General features: G+C 46.8%; 1 protein-coding gene and 1 long non-coding RNA gene across 7 annotated transcripts in view; one reads left to right on the top strand and one right to left on the bottom strand.

Moving 5' to 3' along the window:
- The window catches only part of SNX19 (sorting nexin 19), a 57694-nt gene that overhangs the window by 1185 nt on the left and 37852 nt on the right, over positions 1-18657 (bottom strand). For 2 of the 6 annotated variants that reach the window (XM_074976810.1, XM_074976812.1), the window contains 3 exons: positions 15806-15990; positions 14229-14316; positions 6616-13184 (listed from right to left, as the gene is read on the bottom strand). The exons of 1 other annotated variant lie outside the window; for it this stretch is intronic. In XM_074976810.1, the coding sequence (XP_074832911.1) occupies positions 13052-13184; positions 14229-14316; positions 15806-15990 (406 nt within the window). In that variant the 3' untranslated portion in view covers positions 6616-13051. Of the gene's footprint in view, positions 1-6615; positions 13185-14228; positions 14317-15805; positions 15991-18657 lie in introns of those variants that run through there. 3 more of the 6 variants (XM_074976811.1, XM_074976816.1, XM_074976814.1) reach the window with 3 other exon arrangements.
- The window catches only part of LOC142001509 (uncharacterized), a 153194-nt gene continuing 137394 nt past the window's right edge, over positions 2858-18657 (top strand). Inside the window, exon 1 of the long non-coding RNA XR_012642508.1 lies at positions 2858-2922. This is a non-coding gene — a long non-coding RNA (uncharacterized LOC142001509). The remainder of the gene's footprint in view (positions 2923-18657) is intronic.

Here is an 18657-nt window from a genome sequence, read left to right as displayed (position 1 = left end):
TGTGGACTGAAGAGGATTAGTTAAGTCATAAATTGGCATCAGTTCCTGCAAAAAGTACCATGGGGCATTTAATAGCCAATTGGCCAGCTGTGTACATGTCAGCTGAAGGACAGCAGCAAGGCTGGTTCAGAACTGAGGTCAGGTCTACACTAGACCTTAAAGTTGAGTGTAAATACACAATTCCAGCTATGGCAATTGCACAGCTAGAATCAACTTACCTACAGTTGACCTACCTGGCCGTCCTCACCGAGGGAAGTCAATGGGAGAAACTCTTTTGTTGACCTTCCTTACGCCTCATGAGACTGAGGAGTACAGGGGTCGACCGTTGAACTCTGACAGTTTGATTGTGTGCGTTCCTACTAAATATGCGAAATCGGAGCCCGGGTCGATGTTCCAGAAGGTGAAGACATACCCTCACTCTGGAGCACAGCAACTGATCCATGCCCCTTCCTGCAGCACCTACAGTTGGTAGACATCCCTGCTATGACATGACCACGGTGCAGTATCTGAGATACCTCAGGGATTCCATTGACTCAGGCCAGGCAACAACTGCAACACTTTGACTCTGATGGGGCAATGCTTACAGCTTGCCTAGACTTGAAAGTGAATTTGGATTAATCCAGGCTGAGAATTTAAAACACAATATTTATTCCAGAATATTTCCCAGTGTGGCCAAGCCCTTGGAAGTTGTTGGTGCTATGGTGGCAACCACTGCTGTTGCTGCAAGTGAATATTAACCAGCCCCGCCTCTTTAGCTCTGTGAGATCTGCTGGGATAGAAGGGAAAGCTGTCAGGGCAATTCCTATGGCTTTATATGTGTGTGTGTGTGTGTGTGTGAGAGAGAGAGAGAGAGAGAGAGAGTCACAGTAATCAATTACAGCTATTAAATATCAAGTATTTCCCATGAAGCTGACATTTCTAATCCCTTCATGGCCTTCTCTTTTCACACACCAGTGACTGGGGCTTTTCCCCATGGGGAAAGGCTTATTCCAATTTCTCTGGCCTTATTGCTCCCTCCCACTTCAAGTCTAGAATTAGAGACAGAATAAAGGACCCTTTAATAGGAGGGGGAGCATTGGGGAGGGGGGAAAAAGCAGGTCCCTTGTTTGAGCCCTGGATCCATCTGCCTCTCCCTGTGGAGATAAAGAGGCCCTTTCACCCCAGCAACCAGAAGGTTCAAGCTGGATATGTGCTTACTAGATAGGCTGTAGGTGGGAGCTGCCAGCCTGGGGCCTGCTTGTGGTGACATTTTTACCTCAGATTAGACAGTATGTCTCCAAATGCATTAGAGTCAAGGCCTAAGTGGTTGCTGGGGAGACAGGCCCTTCATCAGGTTGCAAGTTTGAAGGAGAGCTGCTGTATCTATGAAACCGGGCCTCAGTTGGCTTCAATGGCTGCTTTTCTTCAGATTAAAGTTAATAACAGCCTCCCCCTACCTTCTATGTTGGCTGTAGACTCACAGCGGAGCCAAGACCTGATGAAGGTGGGAGCTTAATGCTTCAAATATCCCTACTGGAGAGCCTGCTCCTCACCCGCCTTTGTTCTCCACTTTTGCTGAGTGATTTTCATTACAAATAACCTCTTATAGTACGTGCGTTGGGAGAGGCGAGGAGGGGTGAGCAGCCCACACAAAGAGAAGGAAAAGGCCACTAGCTATAGAACCAATAATTACAGGGCCTCTGACTTGCCTCGCAAAGGAGCTGAAGGGATTCCTATGAATTGGACATGGCAGGGTTTCACATGCACAGCCCCTCCAAGGGCACTTGTTTTTATTTCATTACCAGCGGCTGGGATGCAAAGAACTTTGGCCCCCGAAACACTGAGTTTCCAAGGGGCTTGGGGGATTTTTAAAATTTTAGTGAAAGCTTGACTAAATCTGATCCTTCCCCAGCAGCCTCTGTGCTCTCTGGTGCATGTTGAAAGGACTAAAATATGACATGAAAGGCAGTGGCCAAGATGCAAGCAGTAAATGCCTGAAAACTCAACAGAGTTATTGTACTCTTTCTACAGGCATTTCCAGCCCATCCTAGAAAATGCAACAGGTTCCAATAATTGCCAAATGGGTACTGAATCTAAGCTCCAAAGCTTTTAAGATCTGCCCACCCTGGAGTTTTATCTGCTAAATCAAACCTGCTGCTTTGTTGTAAGAATTTTCAATCCATCCTGCAATGAGTTATCATGTATCTGTAGCTGTATCTGAATTCAATCTCTTGGTCCAAATTCTAAGTGAAAATGGAATGCTACCTCTTAGCTACAACCCGTTGTGTATACATTGAGTGTGACTGTGTTTCTTCAATCCAGTGTTAGTACTTGCTTTGCCCCATTACCGTTGTACCCAAACACTTCTCAGTCTTTAATATATTTTCCTCCACAACTCCCACTTTAGAGATGGAGGCACCAAGTGGCTGACTGTGTTGTCCAAAAGAATGCAGGAAGCATGTGAGAGCAGCAGAATATAGGTGTTTATCTTTGAGGATGGCAGAGGTCTGCAAAAAAGCAAACACACTGCCTGAGATGATGGCAGGACAGGTGCCAGTTTATGCCAAAATAATCATGCCTAAACTGAACTCTGAAAAATGCACAGCTGGAATCAGTCCATCTCACCTGTGTGCTAGTATTAATAAAACAGGGATTCAAATTATGTGTTTAGAGTTTAAATTATTGAATGCCTCTGAGCTTCTGCCAACATTAATCTTATAGCTTTTGTATTGTCCACTGTAAGCAATGCTCCCTTTATTTTTTCCATCCATGTGCAGAATAAATTTTGTTATGTGCACTAAGGCGTGTGGAGGTGCACCATCTTAGAAACACATCACTGGCGGTGGGCACCTGTGGAGCACTCTACCAATCATCTGGGCAGCACCCGAATCTCTCCAGGATGGCCACCCAAGCCCTCAGCTTACAGGGAGCACTGACTATAAGGTAAGATTTATTTATTTGTATTGCACGCATCTGTGACTTTTTAAATCACCAAACAGGAAAGAGGTGCTGGCTGATTTAAAGTGATGATCTTCTAGAGAAGGTGTTATGACTTGGCCAATAAGGAAGACACATTGACACCAGATAGATTATTGTGGAACGTTAAAAAGGACAAAATACTTTGTTGTTCAGCTATCCCCTTGTTGCTCTCCCCCCACCCAAGATAACAACATACAGCATACACTTACAGAGAACAAAGAAGGCTGGTGGTGGTGGTGGTGGTGGAAACCTGATAATTGTATTTAACTATATTAAGGGCTGTTATAAAGAGGATGATGATCAATTGTTCTCCAATATAGGCAGGAAAAAAAGTAATGGACTTAATTTGCAGCAAGGGAAATTAAGCTGAGATATAAAAAAATCTCTGTAATTTAAAGGGTAGTTAAACTGTATAATAGGTGTCCTAGGGAGGTTGTGGAACCCCCATCATGGGGGGTTTTGAAGAACAGGATGGACAAATACCTATCAGCATTCACATTAGGTTTCCTTGGTCCTGCTCTTTGGCAGGGGGCTGGATTGATGACATCTCAAGGTCTACATTTCTGTGCTTCATTGACAGAGTAGGGAACCTGTCGCTTACTGTGCCAGGCTCATATTTTAACCTCTGGACCATCCTTCATGATGGCTATCTCATTCTCCCATTTGCTCTGGGGTGTACTTAAGTAAGGAAGCAAGTCCCCTACCTTTAGTAATTTCTCCCCATTGTCCTTGGCTACATATTCTAGATCAGAAAGCATACTGTGCAAATGCAGGGTCATCTGCAGAAAAGTTCACATGTGGGCCAGTACACCCAGTGGTTGGAGCTGGTAGCTCTGGGTATTAATTCTGATTCTGTCAATGGTGAATTGTGTGACCTTGGGACACTTTGCTTATTTGTATTTCCTTCTTGTCAGCTGTAAAACTGAGATAAAAATATTTACCTGGCTCTGTAGCATGCTCTGATATCCAGAATAAAAGTGTAAGGAAGGTGCCTTCCAAAAGCAGATACAGACCCCAGTCAAGATCATATCCCAGTGTGCTAGAGTCCATCCTGACCCGTAAGTGCTCAGAATCCAAACAGAACCCTGTATAGCTCTGGGGTCTTTGTATCTGGCCTTCTGTGACCCACCTTATAGCTGTGAAGGTTGGATCTGGTTTGTGTGTCTATTTGCTGCCCACCTACTACCTATACATGTAGTCCTGGCAGAATTCTGCAATTGTTGCATTTGGAGCCATAGTAAAACTTTCAGAATTCCACCAAGACTGATACATTCAGGACCAGGCTTTTGAACAGGTTCTCTGCAAAGACACAGCTGTTTACAAAGTTTACTAGCTCTCTGGATTCAGTTTTCTATCACAGAAGCAGGCTCCCAGGGTTTTGCTTTGGATGAATCTAATTCCCATCATCTCTTCTCCTTCCCCTTTTTATTTGTTAATTTCCATCTGGGTCTTAATTTCCCTCACACTGAGACGTGCCTTGACTGGCCTCTGCCTACATGTAATCACACGTTATGGTCCTTTACTCTTCAGCAAAAGGTCAGCAATGGAGTTTTAGTGTTCCGAGAAGAAAGGCAGGGGTAGGAAGAGAGAGTGCTCACAAGGTTCTGGCTGTGAGCCTCTCTGAGAAAATGGCGGGGGGGGGGGATGGTTATAATAGCCTTAATCTGCAGTACAAGGGGATTAAAAAGGTCATTCTCAGAGAAGAAAAAGAAAAGAAAGGAGCAGAAGCGGAAGAGGAGGGGGAGTTAAGGGGCAGGTTAAAAACCCAGAAACAAAGAGCATCAGGATGTAAAGAACTCTGTCCCCTGGCATAAGAAATGTATGTGAAGTGGTCTGCACGGAAAGGGGGCCTTCTGCTTTTCACACTAAGCATATGCACTTCAGCTGTCTTCAATCAAGGCAGCCTGTTTTGTTTGGCTCTGTTGATTTCCAATGGTAAAAGAGTGGGAGGGAAAAACAGATTGTTAATGAGTTTCTGCCAGACTCAGCACTCAAGAGAATTGGCAGGTATTATTTTTAAAGACTGATTTATGGTCTTTGATCCTCATCACCTTTGTCCAGCCTCAGGACTGGCGGTCAAGTGCACCCCACACTTGAGGATGTTAGAAGAAGGAGGCCTGGGAACTGCAAGGGAACACGCTGAATTCTGAGAGGATTTGGTTAAGGGACGTTTAAGCAGCATTTTGAGTGGCTCGGAGAGGTGAAGCAAGGGGGATAAAAAGATTAAAGAAAGGAAGATTTTAAATACAATTGAAAACAAAGAAGTTCCTAGGTAAAGATGTAAAAACCCCTGAGGCACACGGCAGCATGGGCCACAAAAACAGTAAGCAAGGAGGATGGATGTTCTGATGGCTGCAATACTCACCTTGTTATTTGCGGTAGTTTACTGACTTGTAGTCCTACGCAGTGGGACCCCTTTGTGCTAGGTGCTAGATACATATAGTAAGGAACAGTCCCTGCCTCCAAGGGCATACAGGCTACGTCTACACGTGCAGCCAACATCGAAATAGTCTATTTCGATGAATAACGTCTACACATCCTCCAGGGCCGGCAACGTCGATGTTCAACTTCGACATTGCTCAGCCCAACATCGAAATAGGCGCAGCGAGGGAACGTCTACACGTCAAAGCAGCACACATCGAAATAGGGATGCCAGGCACAGCTGCAGACAGGGTCACAGGGCGAACTCAACAGCCAGCCGCTCCCTTAAAGGGCCCCTCCCAGACACAGTTGAACTAAACAACACAAGATCCACAGAGCTGACAACTGGTTGCAGACCCTGTGCCTGCAGCATAGATCCCCAGCTGCCGCAGAAGCAGCCAGAAGCCCTGGGCTAAGGGCTGCTGCCCACGGTGACCATAGAGTCCCGCAGGGGCTGGAGAGAGAGCATCTCTCAACCCCCCAGCTGATGGCCGCCATGGAGGACCCAGCAATTTCGACGTTGCGGGATGCGGATCGTCTACACGGTCCCTACTTCGACGTTGAACGTCGAAGTAGGGCGCTATTCCTATCTCCTCATGAGGTTAGCGACTTCGACGTCTCGCCGCCTAACGTCGAAGTTGGTGCCGCTACTTTGAAGTAGCGTGCACGTGTAGACGCAGCTACAGTCTACTCCTGATCAGTGTTCTCTGTAAGCTAAGAGTGTGGTAGACTGCGCAGGAGGGAGTCAGGTGCTGCCCAGCTGATTAGCAGAGCACCCACAGTGGGCAGCATGTGTTTCTATTGGTGGTGCACAACTGCACATGCCTTGGTGCATGTAACATAATTTAGTCTGCTCATGGATGGAAAAATTTCTAGGGAACACTGTTTCTGATCCTGCAGAAGCTTCTTGTCGGCACTATCAGTTGCCCCATTAAAGTCAACTGGACTATTCGCACTGCATCAAGCGAAACATGCACTTAAGTCTTCCAAGGAGAAAAGGAGGCTCAGCAAGGGGAAGAGACACCACATAGCTGATCACCACTGGAAAGAGATCCATCAGTGGTTCCCAACCTGGGGTCCTTGGACCCCTGGGGGTCTGCAAGGGTATTGCAGGGGGTCTGTGAAAAAATAAAAGATAAATAAAAACAATCATAGCAAATAAGTTTTAAATAAATTGCAAAGTTACAATCAACTATTATTTTTAAACTAACTATCTTCCAATAGTGTTATTAATGCTGTCTGAAAATCTATGTTGTGGCGCCTTTGTGTGATGAAACAATCACAATTGTTAGAACTGTACAAACATTAGCCATACATCCACCATGGATCTGTGACTGAAATCAGGCTCGCTGAAGTGAAAGGAGACTGAAGCGCAGAGTGAAGCATCCACAAGAGGAACGTCTAAATGTTAACTATTTTTGTGTCCTTCTTCACTTAATGAAATGTACACAGCAGCTAGAATTGGCTTTGAGGGGGGTACGTGAATGGTTTGGAGGAGCGATTAGGGGTCTGTGTGAGTGAAAAGGTTGGGAACCACTGTGCGACGTGTTACTACCTGTCAGCAAGAAGCTTTCCTGTGCTCTTCCTCTGACTGTAGAAGCAGAAGGCAGTTATACAAGATAGTACAGACCAGATTCTATTTAAAGATCTAATCACCCTACTGTTATGACTGACACTGGCTTTCTAGCTGACTTTGAAGGAGATAATGTCCTTAGCTAGAGCCTAGTGCTGTGGTCTCATCAAATTTCCTGAGTTAAGCAAGATTGATAAACTTGGGAGACTCCTAAGGAAATTCCCGGGGGCTGAAGAAAGTGATGTAGGCAGTTCAGTAGGCAGAGGTTTCTCTGATCCAATATTGCAGAATGTTAGTGAGTTAGTGGGTGATGGAGGTGGTAGAGTGGCTAGAGAAGTTGTACTAAAATGTGGCAGCACTGGCAAAGTCCAGACATGAAATAGAAGCTAACATATCCAGGTAAGACTGGAAGATAGAGTGGCATTAAGGTAAGAAGTACATAACTACCTGCATTGGACTTTATCCAGGAAAACTGCATTATTAAACAAGATAAATAAATAAGCCATGAAATTTTGCGTGGCCTGAAGTGGTCAAGATGTGGGTTTCACATCTCACCCCACAGATGGCAAATTAATCCCAGCACCCATGAGCAGTACTCAGGTGGAGGGAAAAGCCTCCTAATTAGTCATATCAGGTGGTGATGTCAGTGCTCTGACACTATCCCAGCACAAAGCGGTGCAGTTGCTGGTTGTGCAGGTCCATCACTTGTCTATTCCAGCAAGGCTGTGCCTGCACATCTGGTGCAGTGGGAAACCTTGCCCCACTGTGCATAGTCCTTTGGGTGCGTTAGATCAACATTCAGCCATGGATATGTAGTCCCCAGTTGGATCTGGTATTAATTATCCAGTGTTCTGCAGAGAGATAAGTACTTAATCCTTGAGCTGTTGACACTGGAAATGGACCAATCTACCCTGGAGTGGATATTATGGAAAGGAACTTGGCTCCAGCAGCTCTCCCTGCCACATATGCTGTGCAAATGTTCTCTTACTCATAGGTAATGGATTTCATAGAGCATATGGGAGCTTTCTGTGGCAAAGCTAATCTGCAATAATATATGACCCAAGCGCTTTAGTTGCATGCAATTTCTCCCATCTTTAAATGAATATTTTAATTATTAGCTGGGATTTTTCTTTTCTAGCTTTCTCCTGGCTTTTGCTTTTAATTATCAATCATCATCACACAGAGGCACGTGAGCTGGTGAAATTGGCAACGCTCATGTCTCTTGTCAAACTGTCCAACATCTACCCAGCAAACACTCGTGGTTCTTTCAGGACTCCTCTGTGCAAGGATTTGCCTTCTACAGCCTGGAGTAAATTATCAGCCACTCCCATGTTTCCCCTTAGCTTGTCATCCACCCTGATTTATTCTCTTCTTTCTTCACAGTGGTTGACTTATAGGCCTATTTCCCACTAAATACACATTTTAAATCCAGAAGCAGGTACATATTTTTAGGCAGAGTATTACATACACATAACAGTAACAGCACATATCACAGGTATTTGGTACAATATTTGTCTACTTTGATATGATGGTGATCACTCGATGCTGAGTATGATCATCTTCCATGGGAACTGTGGAGCCTCAGATGGCCAATAAGACCCGTCCTTGAGCCACAAGTTCTATTACATTGAAGACAGATGTTTCTAGGTATGGCATGACCATGACTGGCAGCCAGTCTCTTCACAGCTCATCAATGGACCAGTTCAAAATGCATGGAACCATCATGTAGAACTTCTTTCCATTTTGAGCAATCCTGGGTGAGTGTCTCCCAAGTTTCAATGACAATATTGCACTTCTTTAAGTTATCCTGTCTCCACTGATACAGACAGTGTTGTTATGCACAGTATTATCATACACTAATAAGTCCAAATAGAATTGGTGGCCAGTTTTTGTATCCAACTGAAGACATGGGGAATTGGTGCACCATCATAATTCTAGATTAAGTATGCAGCTTTGATTTTTGCTGTATATAAATAAGGGGTGGTTATCTTTCTAGGTATAATAATAATTATTTATATGATGGTAGAAACAAGAAACCCCAATGAAGATCGGGACCCTTTGTGTACAGTCATACAGTCTCTGCCCCATAGGCAAATGGCAGGTGTGGAAAGACACACAGAGAAATGAAATGACTTGTCCAAAGTATGGGAGCTCCAGCTCTAGGAATAGAGCCAAGGACTCCAGCCTGATAAAGTTTTCTCTGTTTGCTGGACCACAACATCTCTCTAGTAGTAACCAAACCTGTGGTAAGTATTTATTTTTGTTTTTTTGGCAATGACAATGAGTCCACTGGTTAAGGCCTGTCCTCAAAAGTAGCATAGGGCTGGCACCATCCACGAGGAGGAGGCAGCTTGTTTTAAAGCAGCCTCTTTTTAAGCGGCCTCTTTTTTTTTTTTTGGCTAGAGGTTTTTTTTCTGTGATCAGTAAGAGGAAAAAAATTTTCAGCTCAGATCAACTGAAAACTTTCTTCATCACTATTTCCCATTTAATTTGCACACTTGGGCCAGGTGTCCTATGCAAAGGACAGAAATGCTAAGACAACATTGATCTGATTGGGACAGGTGTTTCTCTATGATAGAAGACAAATTGAGGCCATTGGGGTGAGCCATTACCAGGTTTTCTATTCCTAATACTACCCCTGACTCACCCAGTGAATGTAAGCATATCAGTGCACCATTCTGTCTTGCATTGCCTCCATATGTAAAACAGGGACAATTGCATGGCTCTATCCGCAGGGCTGTTCTGGAGCAGCATTTAGTGAAACCTGCAAAGTGCTCTGAGATCCACTGACAAAATGGATAGCGCAGCACAAATCAATAGTGCATTACAACAGCAGCTCTTTGACACTCGCCTCCTACCAAAGCATCAGCTCTCTGGTTGTGTCCTTCATAGTCTGTACGGGAAACTCACCCCATATGGCCTATATGATGAATGGGAATTGATTAATTCATAGGGAAACTGCCCTCAAGTAACGTCAGAGTTTAAAGCAGGATATCTGAACCCTCTTGAGAGGCGAGAACCCTAGGCAAATATCCCCCACCCCTTCCTTCTTTCCTTCCTTCCAAAACGGCAGGATCTCATTTGTAGGTGAGGGACCAACCTACCTTCCCACCAAGCAGCCTTTTTATTTTGCCATCTCTGATTTACATTGGGTATGAACTAGGAAATACAAAATCACACACTCACGCCATTCAGCAGACGAAAACCAGCCAGACCTGTGGCCAGGATCAATAACATTACATCAGAGACTGGCTGATGGCCTTATCTCTTAATGCATCTTCTACACTCCTTTTGGGTGAGGCAGGTCAGGGTATGCTGTTACCCAGGTAAGGGGATCAAAACAACAAGCTTGGGAGTAAGGAGGAAGAAGCAAAGTGGGATTCTGAAGGTCAACCTGTGCCTGAAGAACAAACATGAGCAATTGGAGATGGAAAGGCCTATTGTGTCCCACCTTCCACGCCATGCTTTCTGCCATTCGGGATGGACTGTTCCCCATAGTATGTTCTTCAATTCTTTGCCAATGAGGTGTTTAAGAGTGAATTTCTTCTTTTCCACTTGGGATGCTATTCCTTCCCCTGAGAAGTCATGACATTGTTAGGAAGTCTTTGCCCATAGGTAGCCTAAAATTTCCATTTTTTCCTCAGAAAAAATTCAGTTTTCTCCATTTTTTCATTAGAATCCTCTTAGCTTGTGGACTCCCTCAGACCATCCTAAATGACCCCCATGTGCCCAAGCCTCAATGTTTCTCCCTTTCACATACTTGTAGGCAGTATGCACACCAAAGAGTAGTTACTCACGTGGGAGACGGTGCCAGTCTCCCTATGGAAAGAACAGGTTCTGCATCTTCATGGCTACATGCTGCCTACCCCCTCCAGCTAAATGTCCTCTGTAATGAAAATGATGCATACCCAAACCCAGCACAGTGATTGGGGAGCAGTAGGCAGGTGTAATAAGCTAATGCATTTCTCTTTCGGCTCATGGATCCTTGAGGTTAATGCTTGCAAGAGAAGACAAACACACTGGGCTACTGTATGCAATGGAAATGATGGCCATGACCTGGGATGACTCTCTTTCCCCAGTAACTATTTTAAGATGCAGAAAATAACAGGAGGCAGGGTCCTCTGGGATGACTAAGCCCAATGTTGGCCATATTGTGGTTCTTGACGTGATGAAACATGGCCTATGTGCTGGAGGAAATACAAATGCTTTTGCTGCAGCTTATGCTCCCAGCTCACCTGCTTGAGTGTTAATTCAACAGCTGGGCACCATAACCCATGATGTTACTTGGAGCCTTTGGTGTGCTGTAGAGATTGTCACCCTAGGGCATTGTACAGCGATGGGCAATAGATATATAAAACCACCTTGTATTGCTTCTATAACATGCCCTGTCTCTAATGCACTATGCAAACAACAGAGCAATGTTAACACCACCAAAGGAAACTGAGGCACAACCAGGTTAAAGTGACTCGTTCATGGACACAGCAAACCTGGGCAGAGCGGGGATATTAAGGGGTGGGGGATATTTGCAATCCTTGGATGAGTCTTGGGTTCTGACCTGCTGAGAGGGTTCATATATCCTACCTTGAACTCTGACATTACCTGAGGCCAGGGATAAATCAGTTTCAATTCATCATATTGGACATGTGGAGTGAGTTCCTCTTGCAGGCCGTAAAGGACATAATTCTTGCACCCCCTGCCTGCTTTAACCACTCTTCCAGTTGGCTCCTTTGAGCAACAGTGAGGCAATGGATCACCAAGAACGTGCAGCAAGAGGCAATTTATGGTGACAGGAACTAGTTTATTGCCTGTGTGCCTCACAGGAGTCCCTTCCTTTCTTCCACAGAGATCCCAGCCGTAAATGAATGAGAGAAATCTGCTGGTGGAGCTGAGGTCAGGAATGGTATCTCATTCCACGCAGCACCCTGCCTTTATGCTAAAGCAGCTGCTGCTTGCCTCTGGGGCAATGACTGTTGTAACCCAGGGACCCTTGACAATCTTCAATTACAAGACGACATGGGGTGGGAGATCTATGGCTCCATAACCTTGAATTTTCCCTACATGGGCAGATGACTAGGGTGTGGTGCCCTCCATTTCTGTTTCATCCCACATCCCTCTCCTCCTTAATATGGGCAGCGAGGGATCTCAAAACAAGATGATTTTGGAATCACGATGGTGGACATCAACTTCCCTATCCCTAAGGAGTGCAGGAGCTTTCTTCCTGTTACCCACTGCCTTGGAGTTCCTGGAGATTTGGATGATTGCTTACGATGCTGACGCAGGGGCCGTGTTCACAACTACGATGTCTCCATCAAGAAGGTTCCACTCCATTCAGGGGAGGCGCATTTCCTCCCTCTTTCTCCATGCTAAGCAGACACATCAGAGTGAGTGATGGGCAGGCAAAGGTGGCAATTGAGGATGTGTCTGGAGCCAGGGAGGACAGTGCCAAAGGCACTCGTCCTTCTTGTCCCCCTCTCATCTCTCAGGGAGAAACAGGGGTTGGATGGGGATTGCTCCACTCCCAGGCATCCCCTGAGATTTGGAGAAGGTCAGGCAGGAATCTCAGCACCACGTAGCCCGTGTCCAATGAGGAGCTCACTCCTTTTTCTCTTTGCCCAATACAGCATGGGACTTTACGGGAGTTCATGTGACAGGACACCCTACAGTCATGTCTCTGACCATCATTACCAGAACCTGAAGCCCTCATGTGCCACGGACAATCCTGAGCGAGGAAGGTTCATATTCAAGAGACACACAGGACATGAAATTGCTTCCACGTAGGCTTTGTGGCTGGCCCAGCCTTGCTTAGCAGCCTGCTTGCCCCAAGGGAGATCAGGCACTTTCCTGACATGTGCTCCTTGCTCTCCATCACGTGAGTTATGGAACGGATGCTTGTGTTACACACCAAGATCTCCACCTGCTCACACTGTCTATAGGCCAACAAGGAGAAGCCTGAAAGAAGCCTCATGTCAGACTGGCTGGGGGAACTAATGAAGAAACACCCAGCCCTGTCCAGCAAACAGTGAATGCCAGTCACCTGATGCCCGTGAGTTCTTTTCTCTGCTGCCCATTCTCCTCCCTGGCTGGCAATAGCAGCGTTGGTTAACGTGGGGAAGTGCCTGCTGTCGGGAAGCTGTAAGAGACAGATGAAACTACAGCTGTTTTGGGATCATTACCAGAGTTGTTAATTATCAAAAACTCCAGGAGGACATCTGAAAGCTGATAAACCAAGTGCCTGAAAGAGACAGAAGAGAAAACAGGCTCATCAGTGCAGAGACTGGAGTCCGACCTGTCTGCTAACAGAGGGAACTTTGCAGTCACTCAAGTAGGGTATGTATTGGTGTGCAATGTTCCATTAGAGGATACAGTCACTCAGCAGCCCAGGGTGGGTAGGGAAGTGGGGGAACCCCACACATTGGAAAAGGAGGAGGAAATGCTTCAATGGATGGGAGATTCCCCCCAGCCCCCAACACTGCTTGTCTGCTGCTGCTGAGAAATTCAGAAGGTTAGAATCAGTCCCAGGAAGAAGGCTTAGCATGGAGTAGCCAGCTGAGTGGCTTGGAGTTACATAATAAATATAGTGCTCAGCGGTGTGTCATCTATGTATGCAACACATCCGCGCGTGCCCAGGATGGGACTTCCTGACCAGCTCTGCCCCGGGGATGATTTTGACTACAACCGAGCTATAAAGTATGGTGCAGAGTAGCTATGGCAACACAGGTAGCAGGAGCAGAGGTGGGGTTGATCTGTGCACAGTGCAAACCTGCCTGAAACCAGGGGGAAAGTAGTTGGCTAGCTCAGCCATGCCTCAGCTGCCAGGAGCTGTCCTCCTGCGGCCACATGACTGTTTATACTCATGCTAGGTTGATGAGAACCAGTGTGTGTGTGTGAACACAAGCAGGGGACTCACGCCCCTGGTGTAGCTATAGCCTAAATTAAAGCCTTTCCAAACAGTTGCACAACTCAGGACTGGCTCTGGCTTTGTCTCTTTCCACACTATTCACACCAATGAAATCAGCAGATCAGCTGAGATAATACCTAGCATTGTTAGGTTATTTTCCAACCGCCACCCTATGGCAAAGCCTCAGGAGATGAACTTTCACAGTGAGACCCCTTGTCTGAGAGTTTGCTAGTTCCAGAGAGATTTGCCATCATCTGAAACTTTCCCACCAGTGGGGTTTTTCCAAGGAGTCCACCGCATGATGCACTGCTTGGTTATTGCCTAACAATGACTGACTGAGGTTGAGGCAGGCTAAGAAGGCTCTGTTGTCAAGGCTACCTGTTTATGATGGGTTGACGTAGTGACTCAAGGACCAGGTTCCAACTCAGCTGACATCTGCTTGTCCCAAGGATTTCCAGAATGAAGTCTGTTAACATCAGAGACACTCTTTAAAAACCCATGTCTTAACTACAATACAGGATGCACTGCATTCATTCAGGAATTTCCTCTCCATGGAAATTAAAAAGGTTCTTCTATCTGATTAAATGTCCCAAAAAGTGATATCCTCCCCACCCGCCTTGAAATGGAGAAATCCCAAGAAAATACAAGTCTTAAAGCCTAGTCTTAATACCAGACATAAAATCCAGCTCTAGGACCGATCGTAGAAGAGAGCTTCCAAACAGCAGATAACATAATAAAAAACAGATGGGGAAGAATCTTAAGGCACTTTACAAATTATCCACAGATGGGATTACTTCACCCACTTATGAAATGCAACCACCTCTGGGGTGACCCATTCAGCAGCTGTTTTAAGGCAAAGGAAAATATAAAAGAACACCAGCTGGCCAACATATCTGGGCTAATGATTTTAGTCTTGTGGAAAAGTGCCCTGATTTTTGTAGTGACTAGCAGAAAGAACTCTGTTTTATATCTCCTCTGAAGGATAGCACCTTCAGTGGAAGAGCATCTACTTGCTGTGCTGGATCCCTAGCAAATGGCTCTGAAGGATGAGCATGGCCTGCTGAGTAGCCAGTACAAGGAAATGAGGAGGCCGGTATTGACAAGTCACCAAATATCAGGTGCTCTCCTGCAGGGCACTAGACTTTGCGGAGACAGGGTTGTGAATTACCTCACGTGACTGTGGGGCGGTTTGGTGGCTGTTTGTTTGGAACTAGTGTGAGCCCTGTCGAGGGTTCGTTTAACTCCTCGGGTGATGTGAATGTCCCATGTCTTGGATCTTGCCATGGCTGACAGTTGTGTCAAGATTGCACAAAGTTTAGAAAGTGAAAGTCAGTGCTGGCCGAAGTGTTTCACACTAAAGGCAGGGGCAGAGAAGAGGTGGTTTCAAGTCCATGCCGCCACTGTCACGTGTGGGTAAATATAGGTAGGCTCCCTCCTACTCTGAAACCAGGTCTCTGGAGCTGACAGTGGGATGTGTGTTCACTGGTAGGGCTCCCAGGCCCAGTGATTCAGAGGCTCCAGGCTCGGGGTGGGGGTGGGGGAGCACCATAGTGCGCTTTCAGGCTGGCTGCTCTTGTTCCTGCCCCTTCTACCCTTGACCCCCTGACAGCCCTCAGGGGAGAGCACAGTTCAGCTCGCTCCTCACCTTGCCTAGGGGCCCGCAGAGGCTGTTGGTTCCCTTGAGGGCTCCCCAGCCTCTGGTTTTCCCTGACCTTAAGGGTGGCCAATGAGCTTATGACAAAGTCCTACTGGTTTGCCAGCAGCCCCTCAGTACTCACAGCCAATGGAGTCCACATCTGTGGCATGTTAAGCTCTGGTTTCAGGGGCCAGGATCACCCCCATTCTCTGACATAACCAAGGTGTGGGATGGATGTCAGAGCCCTAAAGCGCCCACGGGTCGTTAGCTTGTGGCCACAGCTAGGGACCCGTGGGTGTTTATCTCATGGGGAACTCACCAGGAAGGATTCCCATCAAGCTCTGCAAGGCCTGCTGTGCCGCTGCCTCCTTCTGCTCCTGCGTCCTGGCAGGTTTGGACACCGTCGGTAAGATGCCCCCAGGCCATATGGATTCCTGCAGCAGTCGGAGGTACTGGACCCAGCGCTGAGTACTGGTCAGGTTAGCCACCTGCACTTCCAGCCATCTGCAGGCAGGCCAGGAGAGAGCAAGGAAGAGGTGGAAGATGGCTCGAGTGGGAATTAGAGACCCTCCTGAGCCTCCCACTGATCTGGGACTCCTGGAGCCCTTTCACAGCAGTGGCCCACAGGGTGCGGGAGCCACTTCTCCTCCCCCGCTGGGTACCTCCATTCGACACGTGGCAAAATACAGGCACAGAGCAGAAGGAACAATTTCGTGACCTCCTTGCTCACCCTGCGGAGGAGTTACTCACATGAAGTCAGTAGAGCTACTCATTTAACTGGCCCCTGATGGCACCGTGGCCTATGCCATCCAGGTCAGATTGGTCCCTGAAGCCTGCAGATTGCACTAGCTCTGAACAAATGGCTTGAGGGCAAATGCTGGCACAGATGGAAGTAGAGCCCAGGTCTACTTGCCCCACCTCTGGTGCCTTATTGCCAAGAGCATCCTTAGTGCTTTTGGTTTCAGAAACAATCCAGCTCAGACACCAGCCTGACCCTCTCAGCCAAAAACAGGTGTTCTTGGTGCTTCGCTGTAGGAGGAAGACAGCTCTCAAAGGGTCCAGACGCCCCCAAATAGTAGCTTGTCTCTCAGCTGGGTAGTGGAGGGGAGTCTCACAGGTAAACCATTTTTCTCCATTCCTGATCCCATTGCCAGCCTGGTCTGACGTGGGGATCTGGTCAGGTGCTGAGTGTCCTCCTTGTCCTGTCACACTGCTAGTAGAGAAAGTCAACAGAGGCTCCTATGGGGGTGCTTTGGCATTGCTTGTACAAAAAACTGGCCTCCGTTTGGGTTGGGGAGAGGGGAATGAGGAAGAGAGAAGGAAGCTGCAAAGGGAAGACGCTCAGGAAAATGAGCTGTGGGACTCTAAGGGAGACAATCGAAGGTCCTTTCCCTGCCCTTGTTCTCAGTTCTGCTCATATCCATCACTGGAGGGCAGGGGAGCAATTGCAACTCGTGCCCGAAAAATCTATCCTGGACATCTATTAAAAGGACAGTTATATACCCCTCAAAGAAACTTCCTGCTGGCCCCTCTACTGGGACAGTACTCTGCCCTTAATAGGGTAACAACCTGCAAATCCCACGGCTACAGCCAGGAGACTGCCATTCTGGATAGGAGCCCAGAAGCATATGCACCCAGTGCAGAAAAAGTTAGTTAACACTGCCCATGCTGGCCAGAAGAATGTTACTAAATCAAATGTAGGTCCCTAGTCACCAAGGCATTACTGCACTCTCCCAAGTAACAGAAAATTCCTCGGCAGTCAGTCAGCCATCAGCGTCAGAGCTCCCTTGACCCCCAAAATCAGCCATGCAGAGAGGAATCTGCTAGTCCTGCTGGGGAAATATGGTTTTAATCCCAATACCTCTCACCCCAGTGCCAAGACTCCCACTGATTTTAGCAGAATCTGGATTCAGCTCCATGGCATGGGAAAGACCAGTGTCATAACACTGGTCTTGGGATGCTTGCAGCCTCTCTGTCCTTGATCGGTGCCAGGAGGGGGCTGTACCACCATGAGTGCTGAGTAGAGGAAAAGTTTGCAGTTTCTCTAGGCCTTCTGTTTTCCACCTCCCAGGGTTCAGCACAAGCCTGGACATCCACATAGCAATGAAACAGCCCAAACCCTCCAAACCCGAGCTCGCTGCTATGTTCCAGAGTCCCAGCAGATACCAGCCTGCAAGAAATGTTGGGAGACCTGTCCCATTTGGCTGCCTATGCTAGTGCTCACAATTCCATCATCACTGAGCTCCAGTGGCTTGTAGTACATCCAAGAGCCAGACCCTGCCAAGACACACTTTATTTAACCTGCGCTCTGCCCGACTGTCTGCATTCTTCTCAGGCTGGGCATTCTGGCCAACGGCTTCTTTCTCGGCTTCCAAACGCTAGTGGGCAGAACAAGAGTGGTGCTAAGAATAGAAATGCCAAAAGGTAACTGCGGGAGAAAATTCTGGGTAGTATCAATGCTTGTCAAGGGGCAGAGCTACAGTGAGCTTATTCCTCATGTCCCCCTGTCGTGTGCCTCAGGTAATACATCTCTACCAATAGGCTTTCAGGTACCCAGGTGCACAGATGTTAAAAGAACTATGAATAAAAGTAAAGAAGGCGAGAATATAAAACCAGTCATGGTTCCAAATTGCTGTAGGGTCTTTATAATTGCCCAAAACAGTCCTGTTCCCCTCTCTTCTCTGGGGCAGCTGGATGGTTATTCTAGATATTTGGGGCAGCAGGGAAAAAGGCACCATCATTGGTGTTTCTGTGTATTGCCCCTGTGCCGCATGGTTCCAGCCGGAATTACAGCCTTCTTATGCTATCTAAGCATATCGTTGGGATCTGCAGACTCATTTGCACAGCCTTAGAACATCTAGATGAGGACAACAGTCGTGTGAAAATGTGTTGGCTCAATTCCACTTCAACCCCAACATCAGCACACTCTAACATCTTTAAAATCTTAGGCCTCAGTTGTTGTATTGTATCCAGCTCTGGGTACCACATTGCAAGAAAGATGTGGAGAAATTGGAGAGGGTCCAGAGAAGAGCAACAAAAATGATTAAAGTTATAGAAAACATGACCTAGGAGGGAAGACTGAAAGAGCTGGGTTTGTTTAGTTTGTAAAAGAGAAAACTCAGAGGGGACATGATAGCGGTTTTCAAGTAACTCAAAGAGGGTTACAAGGAG

This window comes from Carettochelys insculpta, chromosome 25 (genome assembly GCF_033958435.1).
Source record: "Carettochelys insculpta isolate YL-2023 chromosome 25, ASM3395843v1, whole genome shotgun sequence".
NCBI classification, from domain to species: domain Eukaryota; kingdom Metazoa; phylum Chordata; order Testudines; family Carettochelyidae; genus Carettochelys; species Carettochelys insculpta.
The sequence above is the reverse complement of the archived record's forward strand: the minus strand, read 5'-3'. Positions and strand labels throughout refer to the sequence as shown.